This window comes from Lolium perenne, chromosome 6 (assembly GCF_019359855.2).
Source record: "Lolium perenne isolate Kyuss_39 chromosome 6, Kyuss_2.0, whole genome shotgun sequence".
Classification (NCBI taxonomy): domain Eukaryota; kingdom Viridiplantae; phylum Streptophyta; class Magnoliopsida; order Poales; family Poaceae; genus Lolium; species Lolium perenne.
The window spans coordinates 228,264,041-228,275,400 of NC_067249.2; the positions used below are offsets into that span (position 1 = coordinate 228,264,041).

General features: G+C 46.7%; 2 protein-coding genes across 2 annotated transcripts; one reads left to right on the forward strand and one right to left on the reverse strand.

The window, feature by feature from the left end:
- Nucleotides 1-3,579: 3,579 nt before the first annotated feature.
- On the reverse strand, nucleotides 3,580-4,259 carry LOC127309288 (calmodulin-like protein 5). The gene has a single exon (XM_051340192.2). The coding sequence runs from the start codon at nucleotides 4,080-4,082 to the stop codon at nucleotides 3,771-3,773; it is 312 nt and encodes a 103-aa protein (XP_051196152.1). The 5' UTR covers nucleotides 4,083-4,259; the 3' UTR covers nucleotides 3,580-3,770.
- Nucleotides 4,260-7,148: 2,889 nt separating this feature from the next.
- LOC127305907 (cell number regulator 1) lies at nucleotides 7,149-8,397 on the forward strand. Its single transcript, XM_051336508.2, has 4 exons — nucleotides 7,149-7,393; nucleotides 7,510-7,581; nucleotides 7,673-7,885; nucleotides 8,020-8,397. The coding sequence occupies exons 1-4, from the start codon at nucleotides 7,216-7,218 to the stop codon at nucleotides 8,109-8,111; spliced, it is 555 nt and encodes a 184-aa protein (XP_051192468.1). The 5' UTR covers nucleotides 7,149-7,215; the 3' UTR covers nucleotides 8,112-8,397.
- The last annotated feature ends 2,963 nt before the right edge of the window (nucleotides 8,398-11,360 follow it).

An 11,360-nucleotide genomic window follows, 5' to 3' on the forward strand; every position in this document is an offset into this window, starting at 1 on the left:
ATTGCTTTGTGAGTTAACTCTTATGCAAGGCTTTTGATGCTTGTCTTGAAAGTACTCTTCATGAAAAGTTTTGCTATATGTTATCTATTTGTTAGCAACTATAAATCATTGCCTTGAGTCACTTCATTCATTTCATATGCTTTGTAATAGTATGATCAAGGTTATGTAAGTAGCATGTCACTACAGAAATTATTCTTTTTATCGTTTACCTACTCGAGGACGAGTAGGAACTAAGCTTGGGGATGCTGATACGTCTCCAACGTATCCATAATTTCTGATGTTCCATGCTTATTTTATGACAATACTTACATGTTTTGCTTGCACTTTATGATGATTTCATGCATTTTCCGGAACTAACCTATTAACAAGATGCCACAGTGCCAGTTCCTGTTTTCTGCTGTTTTTGGTTCCAGAAAGGCTGTTCGGGCAATATTCTCAGAATTGGACGAAATCAACGCCAAACATCTTATTTTTCCCGGAAGCATCCAGAACACCGAAGGAGAGTCGGAGAGGGGCCAGGGGGCCACCACAGAACATGGCGGCGCGGCCCCAGGCCTGGCCGCGCCGGCCTAGTGTGAGGGGGGCCCAGGCACCCTCCGACTCCGTCTCTTCGCCTATATAAGCCCTTTCGACCTAAAAACGCGATACCAATTGACAAAACTCCAGAAAGACTCCAGGGGCGCCGCCGCCATCGCAAAACTCCAATTCGGGGGACAGAAGTCTCTGTTCCGGCACCCTGCCGGGACGGGGAAGTGCCCCCGGAAGCCATCTCCATCGACGCCACCGCCTCCATCATGCTCCGTGAGTAGTTCCCCCATGGACTACGGGTTCTAGCAGTAGCTAGTTGGTACTCTCTCTCCCATGTACTTCAATACAATGATCTCATGAGCTGCCTTACATGATTGAGATCCATCTGATGTAATCGGTGTTGTGTTTGTTGGGATCCGATGGATGATACATTATGATTAGTCTATCTATAAAGTTTGTGAAGTTATTGTTGCTGCAATCTTGTTATGCTTAATGCTTGTCACTAGGGCCCGAGTGGCATGATCTTAGATTTAAGCTCTATATGTATTGCTTAGATTGTATCTACAAGTTGTATGCACATGTCTATGTCCGGAACCAAAGGCCCCAAAGTGACAGAAATTGGGACAACTGGAGGGGAAGGCGTAGGTATGAGGATCACATGTTTTCACGGAGTGTTAATGCTTTGCTCCGGTACTCTATTAAAAGGAGTACCTTAATATCCAGTAGATTCCCTAGAGGCCCGGCTGCCACCGGCTGGTAGGACAAAAGATGTTGTACAAGTTTCTCATTGCGAGCACGTATGACTATATATGGAAAACATGCCTACATGATTAATAATCTTGATGTTCCGTCTTAATGCTATTTCAATCCTATCAATTGCCCAACTGTAATTTGTTCACCCAACACTTGTCACTTGTTATTGGAGAGTTACCACTAGTGTAGATCGCTGGGAACCCCGGTCCATCTCTCATCATCATATATTCGTTCTATATGTCATTGGAAGTAGTATCAACTATTTTCTGGTGCCATCGCCTCTGTGTTATTGCTACTGGTGCTGTGTTACTGTTACTATTTCTCTCATATTACTGCTGCTTTCACATCACCCCTGTTACTAGTGCTTTTCCAGGTGCAGCTGAATTGACAACTCAGTTGTTAAGGCTTATAAGTATTCTTTACCTCCCCTTGTGTCGAATCAATAAATTTGGGTTTTACTTCCCTCGAAGACTGTTGCGATCCCCTATATTTGTGGGTTATCACCCCACACCACCTGGCGGCGCGGCCAAGGAGGGGGGCGCGCCGCCCTAGGGTGTGGGCCCCTCGAGCCTCTCCCGACTCTGCCTCTTCGCCTATTTATTCTCTCCATCGCGAAAACCCTATTACCGAGAGCCACGATACAAGAAAAGTTCCAGAGACGCCGCCGCCGCCAATCCCATCTCGGGGGATTCAGGAGATCGCCTCCGGCACCCTGCCGGAGAGGGGAATCATCACCCGGAGGACTCTACATCACCATGATCGCCTCCGGACTGATGTGTGAGTAGTTCATTCTTGGACCATGGGTCCATAGCAGTAGCTAGATGGTTGTCTTTTCCTCTTGTGCTATCATGTTTAGATCTTGTGAGCTGCCTATCATGATCAAGATCATCTATTTGTAATGCTACATGTTGTGTTTGTTGGGATCCGATGAATATGGAATACTATGTCAAGTTGATTATTGATATATCATATATGTGTTGTTTATGATCTTGCATGCTCTCCGTTGCTAGTAGAGGCTCTGGCCAAGTTGATACCTGTGACTCCAAGAGGGAGTATTTATGCTCGATAGTGGGTTCATGCCTCCATTGAATCTGGGACAGTGATAGAAAGTTCTAAGGTTATGGATGTGATGTTGCCACTAGGGATAAAACAACGATGCTTTGTCTAAGGATATTTGTATTGTTTACATTACACACCGTACTTAATGCAATTGTCTGTTGTTAGCAATTTAATACTGGAAGGGGTGCGGATGCTAACCCGAATGTGGAGTTTTTAGGCATAGATGCATGCTGGATAGTGGTCTATGTTCTTTGTCGCAATGCCCTAATTAATCTCATATTAGTCATCATGATATGTATGTGCATTGTTATGCCCTCTCTATTTGTCAATTGCCCAACTGTAATTTGTTCACCCAACATGCTATTTCTTATTGGAGAGACACCACTAGTGAACTGTGGACCCCGATCAATTCTTTACATCTGAATACAATCTACTGCAATCATTGTTCTCTGCTGTTTCTTTGCAAACAAACATCATTCTCCACACCATACGTTTAATCCTTTGTTTACAGCAAGCCGGTGAGATTGACAACCTCACTGTTAAGTTGGGGCAAAGTATTTTGATTGTGTTGTGCAGGTTCCACGTTGGCGCCGGAATCCCTGGTGTTGCGCCGCACTACACTCATTCACCAACAACCTTCACGTGGCCTTCATCTCCTACTGGTTCGATAACCTTGGTTTTTTTCTGAGGGAAAACTTACTGCTGTGCGCATCACACCTTCGTCTTGGGGTTCCCAACGGACGCGTGCTTCACGCGCCATCAGCGACACATTAGCAGAATTCTAGATGGATAGTTCTTTGTCTACCATTCATCTACTTTTGTTCCGTTTCGATACTTTTTTAATTTGCTTGGTATGCGAGACTATCTTTATGTAATAAGTACTTGACGTTGACGTTTTATTTAATAAATGGCTATGTGCATCGATTGATGCAGAGGCCGGGCTCCCATATCTAAAAAAACAAAACAAAAACACATGTTACATAGGTGCACTGACAAGATAGGGATTTCAGCAGAAAATAGTGTAGCAACGGTCGGACAGTGTCTCCAAACATTATTATCATCCACACACACAGACCCACGTTTCCCTGTTTGCATGTGGAGGAATCAATCATATATGGTCCCCTTTTTTTTTTTGAAATGAGATCATATATTATTATGGTTCTGATTTGCTGAAGATATCGCAACACGTGGGTGTCTGTATACATTCATCGTTCAGAGATCCTGAAGCTTGCAGCTGAAGAACTAAAAAAACTCATTCAGAGCTAGTACACACAATACAAATCGACTTTATATAATTTATTTACAACCTAAACTAATCAATCAGGCACGAGCAATCGCACACCCAAGCCAGCTAACAAAGTAACAAGTAATAGCAACAGCCAACAGACAACAGTAGGAGATGGGCGGATGCGGATCGAGCAGAAAGAGATTCAGAAACTATCAAGCTGGCCTTCCTGCAGGTCGCCCATCTTGAGGTGGAGGTTCCTGCGCGCGAAGGCGTAGAGCCTGCCCATCTCGTCGGGGTCGACGAGGCCGTTGCGGTTGGCGTCGGCGTCCCGCAGCGCCTCCCGCGCCTTCCACCACGCGAACCATAGGTCCAGGCTGCGCAGCGCCTCCCGCAGCTCCTCCAGGCTGATCCGCCCGTCGCCGTCCGCGTCGAACTGCGCCAGCCACGCCCTGAACTCCTCCACCGTCGTCTCCCCCTGCGGCAGCGCCCTGTAGTCGTACCGCATGAACGCCATGATCGATCTTTGCTTGCTTCCTCGCTGAGTGTTTTGCTTCTTCTCCGTGCCTGTCCGACACCTATCTGTATCCGTTATCCACACACCTGATAACTACGTCGTTTATATAGCAGATGCCTGCACTCCGGTTGCCGCACGTTTTATGAGAATTCCGGCGAGTTGTTAGGCGAGGCAGAACGGACTAATCGGCGCAGATCGCCTGCTTTTTCGACAGACAACTACATAAGATTCGATGCTTCGTAGGAGAACATGGTAGCATGCTCGTGGATGCACGGAAGAAGTCACCGGGAATCGGATGCCTTCGCCTTCAACGGCAGGCTAGCTTGTGTCACATTTTTCCTGCACACACGCATGCAGTGATCCTTCAAAGATGGCGATCGAAAGGGTTTGACCAGGCATAGCTCCTCCAGCTCTTTTTTTTTTTTGCGAATAATAGCTCCTCCAGCTCCATGTCCATAGTTTTGCCCGTTTGTTGTCTGTCTATGAAGATATCTACTACCTCTGTTCTTGTACGAGACAATTTCTGCACACGTATGCATATCTCGGGTATCCCATTGTCCACGGATATTGAACAATAAAAAATTGTGAGGGCTGGTTAGATATTTAGCTTATGGGAAATGTCATGGGCCTGGCCCTTTGGGCTTAATCCGCCAATGGGTTATGGTTTGGCAAATGTCTATAGAGTTTAGGGATCACTTCCATGTGCACTCCACCAATCAATCACACACGTACCCGATTACTATTCATGGAGATAAATCAACTAAGTGTGAGTTCGTGGGTATGCGCCAGTGGAAATTCAGGGAAAAAAGCGTTGTCCCCAAATTAACTCGTGTTCAACTGCATTCACTGTATACCTGGATTCATGAATATTATCACTCTAAATGATCCCATAGGATTAAAAGAGTGAATGTCATCCATGGTCATTTAAGGTGTATGCGTGTATGCTCAATTGCAATACTGCTAGTTTATTATCTAAACTCTAAGCTTTCGTGTGTGCTTCATTTTGGTCGAAATCCCGTTTGGTGGAAACATAGCATAAGTGGTCGCGCCAATGGGCAAGCGGATCTCATGTGGACACCCAAGATATCGTAAAGGGACGATGTTACGGAAAGCAATGAGAGGAGATTCCCTTCAGAGAGCCAAATGAGGAGAAACCCTCACATCCGGTAGTAGCGTTCACACCGTAGTGAAATACGCACATGCCCCCACCGACCACAGTGTAGCGATTTAGTAGCCACAGGTTTTTTAACCCCTTGTAAGGAAGCATACTTATTTTCCCCTTCAATCTTCCATTATACACTCCGAGAGGGGAAGAAGGGGCAATTCAGTTGGTGATTGTCACTACAAAGGTGATCGATTGCCCGTTAGAAACCTCTTCGGGACTGTGATTCTGCAGTTAGTACAATTAATGAGTGGCAAAGGTCCAAAGCTCAACAAGACCCTCTGGCCTAAGCTCGTTCATCTCTTCTCAAATTGTTCACCCTCCTTTGGCCTTGCTGGACTCTTCCAAAATTTTCTCATTTGGCTTCGGACTTCACGTCGCTGGAGGCACACAATTTGAGAGGCCGCCAAGGCGAGAACATTTAGTCCTTCAGGGATTAGGGTGATTGGGAAAGGCGGGCAATGCTCATAGTGTTAAATATGATGGATCGAGGACCGAAATGCAAAAAAAAATCAACCCTAAATGCACCCGAAAGTGCCACTGCTGCTGTCAGCCATGTGACGTGTGCAAATATGGCCAGGATCATGAGTTTGACCATGAGCACAAAACAGAGTTTGGCGACTGGAAGTAGTTGCTTTAGGAGGCATCATACAAGTTTAGAGGCTGTGGATGTGATTCACTCAAAACTAATTATATTGTTTTGTGCCTGATCCCTCGAGCAAAAGAAAGCAAATGAAGGTTGGTCCACCTAGCAGCAGTAATGACAAATGACATTAGGCGCTAGTTTATCAAGTCGTCGGTCGTGGCAACTAAACCATCATTCCCATCAATGTCAAAAAATATCAGCATTCTCGGATTCTAGTCTATAAGATAAAAGGAGACTTTGCTCGCAAATCAAATACCGGTAGGCTTCCTTCCGAGAAGCAGCAAGTACAGTCAATACTTAGCCATTAGGTAAGCCGTAAACGTCAGTCCACAGTTTCAGCAAATCCAAAGTTGATACTCAAGTACCCTAAGAAATCCATCTTACACTGCTCACTGCCGTTGTATATTAGTATACAGAGGAAGAGGAAATACAGCTAGCGGCTGTAACCAAACCAAGTTTAGCGGTAGTACACTATTGCTCATTAGTTAACGTCCCAAGGTTTCGCATGTGACCCAGTACCTGTCTTCAAGACAAGCAGCGCAACCCGATGAGAAAAAAAAACTATATCCATCGACATACCCCAATGCTTTGCTGTCACCTCGACTGATTAGACTTGGATAATTTTTAAACCTAACCCCCGTTTTATATGCTTAACGACAGTTAGCTCCTCAGATAGCAACTTTTGCTGCATGGTTCGTCGACAAGTTGGCAAGTATGGATAGGAAAAGTATATCATAGCAAGACCAAGACTCTTTCTCTTGTTATTTCTGCGAGTTGGCTAGCGAGACCAAGACTTGGCATGGGAAAACAGTTCTATAGTCTCAACGTGCATATATGAAGTGGAATGGCATGATATGCTCAGAAAGTACGGAGACTACTTATGTTCAATGAATTTTAGAAAATAAATACAGAGACTACCATGCAATTCTAAAATTTTGTTCTTACGCTCTATAATGTTCTTTCCAAAGACAAACAAATACGGAGTACTACTTCTGTTCAATGAATTTTAGAAAATACATCCCTTTTTTATTCCATTCATTAAAAATTTGAGCAGAAACAAAAACTACACATAGTAGCATCTCTAGCAGCTAATAACTACATGCACGAAGCATCCAAGATATCACCATTATGCAAGTACTATTTATCAGTACTTGACTCGAAAACTTGTCGGAGGCCAACTGATTAGCACAAAAAAAAAAAAAGAATAAAGAAACGACTTGCGAGAGACTCAATACTGAATCCTTTAAAGCGGAACCAGGTCCCGTCTAGCTGTCTCTCGCTTTAGCCACTGATAAACGACCAAAGCACGGCCGTAGTCCCAAGCAATGTATCCCACCACCCCTAGCGAGTCGTACGACGGCAGGTACAGCAGCAACGGGACTCCGGTACCGGCAGCGCCGCCGCAGGCGACGTACAACCACGCGATGAACCACTCACGCCCCGCCGCCGGGCTGAGGAGATGGTCCACCAGCCTCTTCCACTGCATGGACGACCCGGGAAACTGTAAGTTGTTGGTCTCTGTCTTCCAGTAATCGATCGATCTCCCCTCTTGTTCTTCAGAGCTAGAGGTAGCTAAGCTAGCAATGGACGCTCAAGTTTGTGCCATCTCTTTCATGAAGGTCTCATCACTTGCCTGTGCCCCTGCATCACCTTCGGGCAGATCGCGGACATCGTGGACAGAGGATCCTGCTGTGAGTTCTTCCTGCCTCCTTTACCCCATCTCAGCTTCTTCCCGTGTTTCATGGAGCCATGGCGTGATCTTCAGTGATTTGATTTTCCCAGCGTGTGCCGGGAGCGGAGCGGCCTACGCGACGATCTGCGCCTTCACGGGGATGGGGTGCCTCTACTCCTGCGTGTACCGGACCAAGATGCGGGCGCACTACGATCTCGACGAAGGGGAGTGCCCGGACTTCCTCGTGCACTGGTGCTGCGAGTGGTGCGCGCTCTGCCAGGAGTACCGGGAGCTCAAGAACCGGGGCTTCGATATGGGGATCGGTAGGTACAGTGCGCGCCGTTGCGTCCATGCCATTGCTGATGGCTTGATTTGTTGCTTCAGCATAAGCAGGTTATTTTCTTTTCTTGTGTGCTTGCTTACACTGACGATGAGATTTGCCGTTCGCCTGACAAAGGTTGGGAGGCAAACATGGAGCGGCAGAGGCGGGGCGTCACCGGGACGCAGGTGATGGGGGCGCCGGCCACGCCGGTCGGCATGATGAGATAGGTGGTGGACGGCTGGTGCTGGTCGCGAAATGATCGATGCTGCTTTGCTACGGTGGTTCGATTCTCGCGCTGTCCCGATATGTCATTTCTCCTCTCCTTTTTGTTTTTGGTTTCGAGATCAGCGACTCTTTCTTGTAGAGTGTGTATCATATCTGCTTGGTTTGTGCAATGCGCTTGATTCAGTGGATTTTGCGTCATTTGTAATGTGTTCACAACTTATGCAAACGGTGATTGATTTGCTGGTCCTTTGCTGGTTGGCCAAAAACTAGATAAACTACACTTGCATAGTTCACTTCTCTCCTTTCTTTCCCGCTTTTGCTACTTAATAGTCGAGTGTTCTTCAATTCGTCAATGCTCACCTTTCTTTCCCATTGCATACATGGTAGAGACCGACTGGGATAATCGCTTTTTCGGGTTGATTTCTTACAAATTACAACCCATTTTGCACTAGTATTTACATGTAAATTACTAGCCCACTAACGAGGCAAATTACAATTACATACTCCGTACTTAAAATGTAAAAGAAATGACTTGTAAATAGAAAGCATCAAATGTCCTGGTATCATCTTATGACTGAAAGAAAAATCTACCGATGGGGAATTGTGAAACATCTTGAGGGCATGTTTGATTAAACGATTTTTAAAAGCACTTGAGTAGAAAAAAAATGCAAGAACACTATGTCATGGCATGTGAAATTCTACAACAATTAGAAAGATAGGTTAGTTGCAGAAGTCGTTTGATTGCACCATAAGAAAAACACAGAAAATTTCTATAGAGATTAAGTACATGTTAGAGGCACATAGAATTTTTTTCAAGAGGTCTAACATCTTGCTAGAAATAAGAAAGCAATCCATTTTTTTGGAGGGTTTAGTCAAGTGGACTCAATTGGAAATGATTCCCATCGGTAAGAAGCCTACCAAATTCCTTTATAAATCCTTTCAATTAAAAAGACACTAAGTGTGAAAATAGACTCTCCTTTCCTTTTCATACTATTTACCGGTGGGGCGCAGATCCTCTGCAGTTCTTGTATTACTGTATCGGTACAGTAGTTGTGGGTATCTGCCGTTCATTGTAATCTAACGGGCCTCCTTCCAATCACAACCGGCAGCGTTTTCTGGCACAAAAAATAAATAGACATATCCATATCCATAGTAAGAGACTCTCGTCGGAACTAGGAGCTTCCGCGAGATATAATGGCGGAGGACAAATTGCTGCGATTCCTTCCGCTGCTCCCCTCGTTCCTCTGAGCCCTCTTTCTCTCCCACACACAGATCTCCAGTAGTCCCCCTATTGGCCCTCTTATTCTCTCGTACCATGTGAAGCTGGCCAAGGGCTCGAGCTTGGCAAGACGGACCTGGAGGCGGCGGATCCTGGGGGCTGGGGCAGCACAGCTACTTCGACCAGCTTGAGGAGGAAACTCGGACCTCAAGAATGCAGTTTCTGGGTGTTGCTGCCGGCAGCGAGGCGTGCACGATGGGCGTCGTGTCACCGCGGGCGTCGAGGAAGGGCGTCGTGTAGCTTCCGGTGGCAAGACATCGAGGAACGACACTGTGTCAAGATGCAGCCAGCGAGTCAAGAAGGCCCCTGTGTCGCTGCCGGCTGCGAGGCATCACTTGTAGGCGCAACCGAATATATGCCCATCTTGTGATGCAGCTGTTTGGCCCGATCGATCCTTAATCTGCTGGAGCACTTCTTTTTTTGGGCGCCAGTTGACATTGCTCACCTAATTGATTTGGCGAAAACGCTGCCGGTTGTGATTGGAAGAAGGCCCGTTAGATTAGAATGAAGGGCGGATATCCTCCACTACTGTACCGGTACAGTAATACAAGAAGTGCAGAGGAGCTGCGCCCTTACCGGTGCCACATACAACTTCAATGAGGACACACGATTTATCTTTTTCATATAGCTCAAAATACAAAATATGTTTCCCTGAAATAACTATCGTGCCTTAAAAATGGGGATATGTACTATGAATTTTATTTCAAATTCTTTTGAGTGCTAAAATTATATTTTTATTAAAAAAAAGTAGTGGAGCTCGTATTCCAAAGACACTTTCCAATAAGCTACTTAACTGTTTGGGAACAGCAACAAGCCATCACCGTTATTTCTTTCAAACATCAAATTTCTATTTTCTATAGCTGCTTTTAGACGGTTCATCAGCTACAACTGCTTTTAAACAAGAGTAAAATACATGGGACATCATGGAACTTGTTCGTTTAAATCAGTTCAGTCACTGTATTCAGGAAAGTTCAAGTTACGGTCATCAAAGACGCGTTGCCGACTCACATACAGTCACTGGTTACGATACATGTACGTATCTGCACATGTGGCAGAGTATTGACCGGTCAGCAGCGACGTTTGTTTTGCTAAAATCTCCCTAAACTAATTGACGTTGTCCTCCTGATGGGTTGATTGAGGCGCCACTCTCCACCAAGCTCAGCTGGTTCCTGCGGCGCGGCAGTAGAAGGCAAGAAAGAAAGGAGCGGTACTCCTCCATGAGACCGTGACTCAGGAGCTGGTTCTTCCGGCCAGAGGTCGGAAATCGTCACGGGTGAATGTGCTCCCTATCCCCGTTCCCCGACCTCCACGCACCACCAGCGGCACTCCTCTTCGCCTTCCGCGCACCACAAGCACCCTCCGCGCTAGCGCCACCCGGCCCACCCTGCACCACCGAGAATCTAATGTTCCGACATCTCCTCTTCTCCCGGGTCGGCGTCTTCAGCAGGAGAGCCGGGACTCCCTCGCCCGTGGCTTACGTTCGACTCGCGTCGCATGACGTCGTCTCGTCGATGACTCGGTGGCGAAGGACAAGTGCGCCCTCGCACGAGCTTGTGGATGTGGTTCACGTGAGACAAATTGACAGGTGCAACGGCTGCCTTCGATGCGCGACACGGCCCTCCCCGATCGACCTTCCCCGCCACGTTAGGCTACCTTGGAGCTTCGCCTTGCTCGTCTTGGTCTTCCATGCCGAAGGAATTAAGTTGTGGCGCTCATATCGGCTGATTAGTCACCATCTTCTCCGCCTCCGGCTACCCTACATCGCTGAATGTTCTCCTCTTTTGGCCACCCTTGCGGCTCCTGCTCGACCGGACGTACTCGGTGGAGTCCATAGGATCATGGCGAAGTTCTCCCCGAGCACCTACGTGTTCCTGTGTTCCTCCGAGACATGTCCCTGCTCTGGTCATCTCTGTCGTTGACCATGGTGTTGCCTCGGTGCTCTCGTGACTCCTCCGACCGGACGAGCGTGGGA

Excerpts from the sequence above, each read along its gene's own strand:
- LOC127309288 (XM_051340192.2), bottom strand. The coding sequence starts at position 4,082 with ATGGCGTTCATGCGGTACGACTACAGGGCGCTGCCGCAGGGGGAGACG.
- LOC127305907 (XM_051336508.2), top strand. The coding sequence starts at position 7,216 with ATGTATCCCACCACCCCTAGCGAGTCGTACGACGGCAGGTACAGCAGC. Across the intron at positions 7,394-7,509 it reads CATGGACGACCCGGGAAACT|GTCTCATCACTTGCCTGTGC; the intron begins GTAAGTTGTTGG and ends TCTTTCATGAAG. Across the intron at positions 7,886-8,019 it reads GGGCTTCGATATGGGGATCG|GTTGGGAGGCAAACATGGAG; the intron begins GTAGGTACAGTG and ends CGCCTGACAAAG.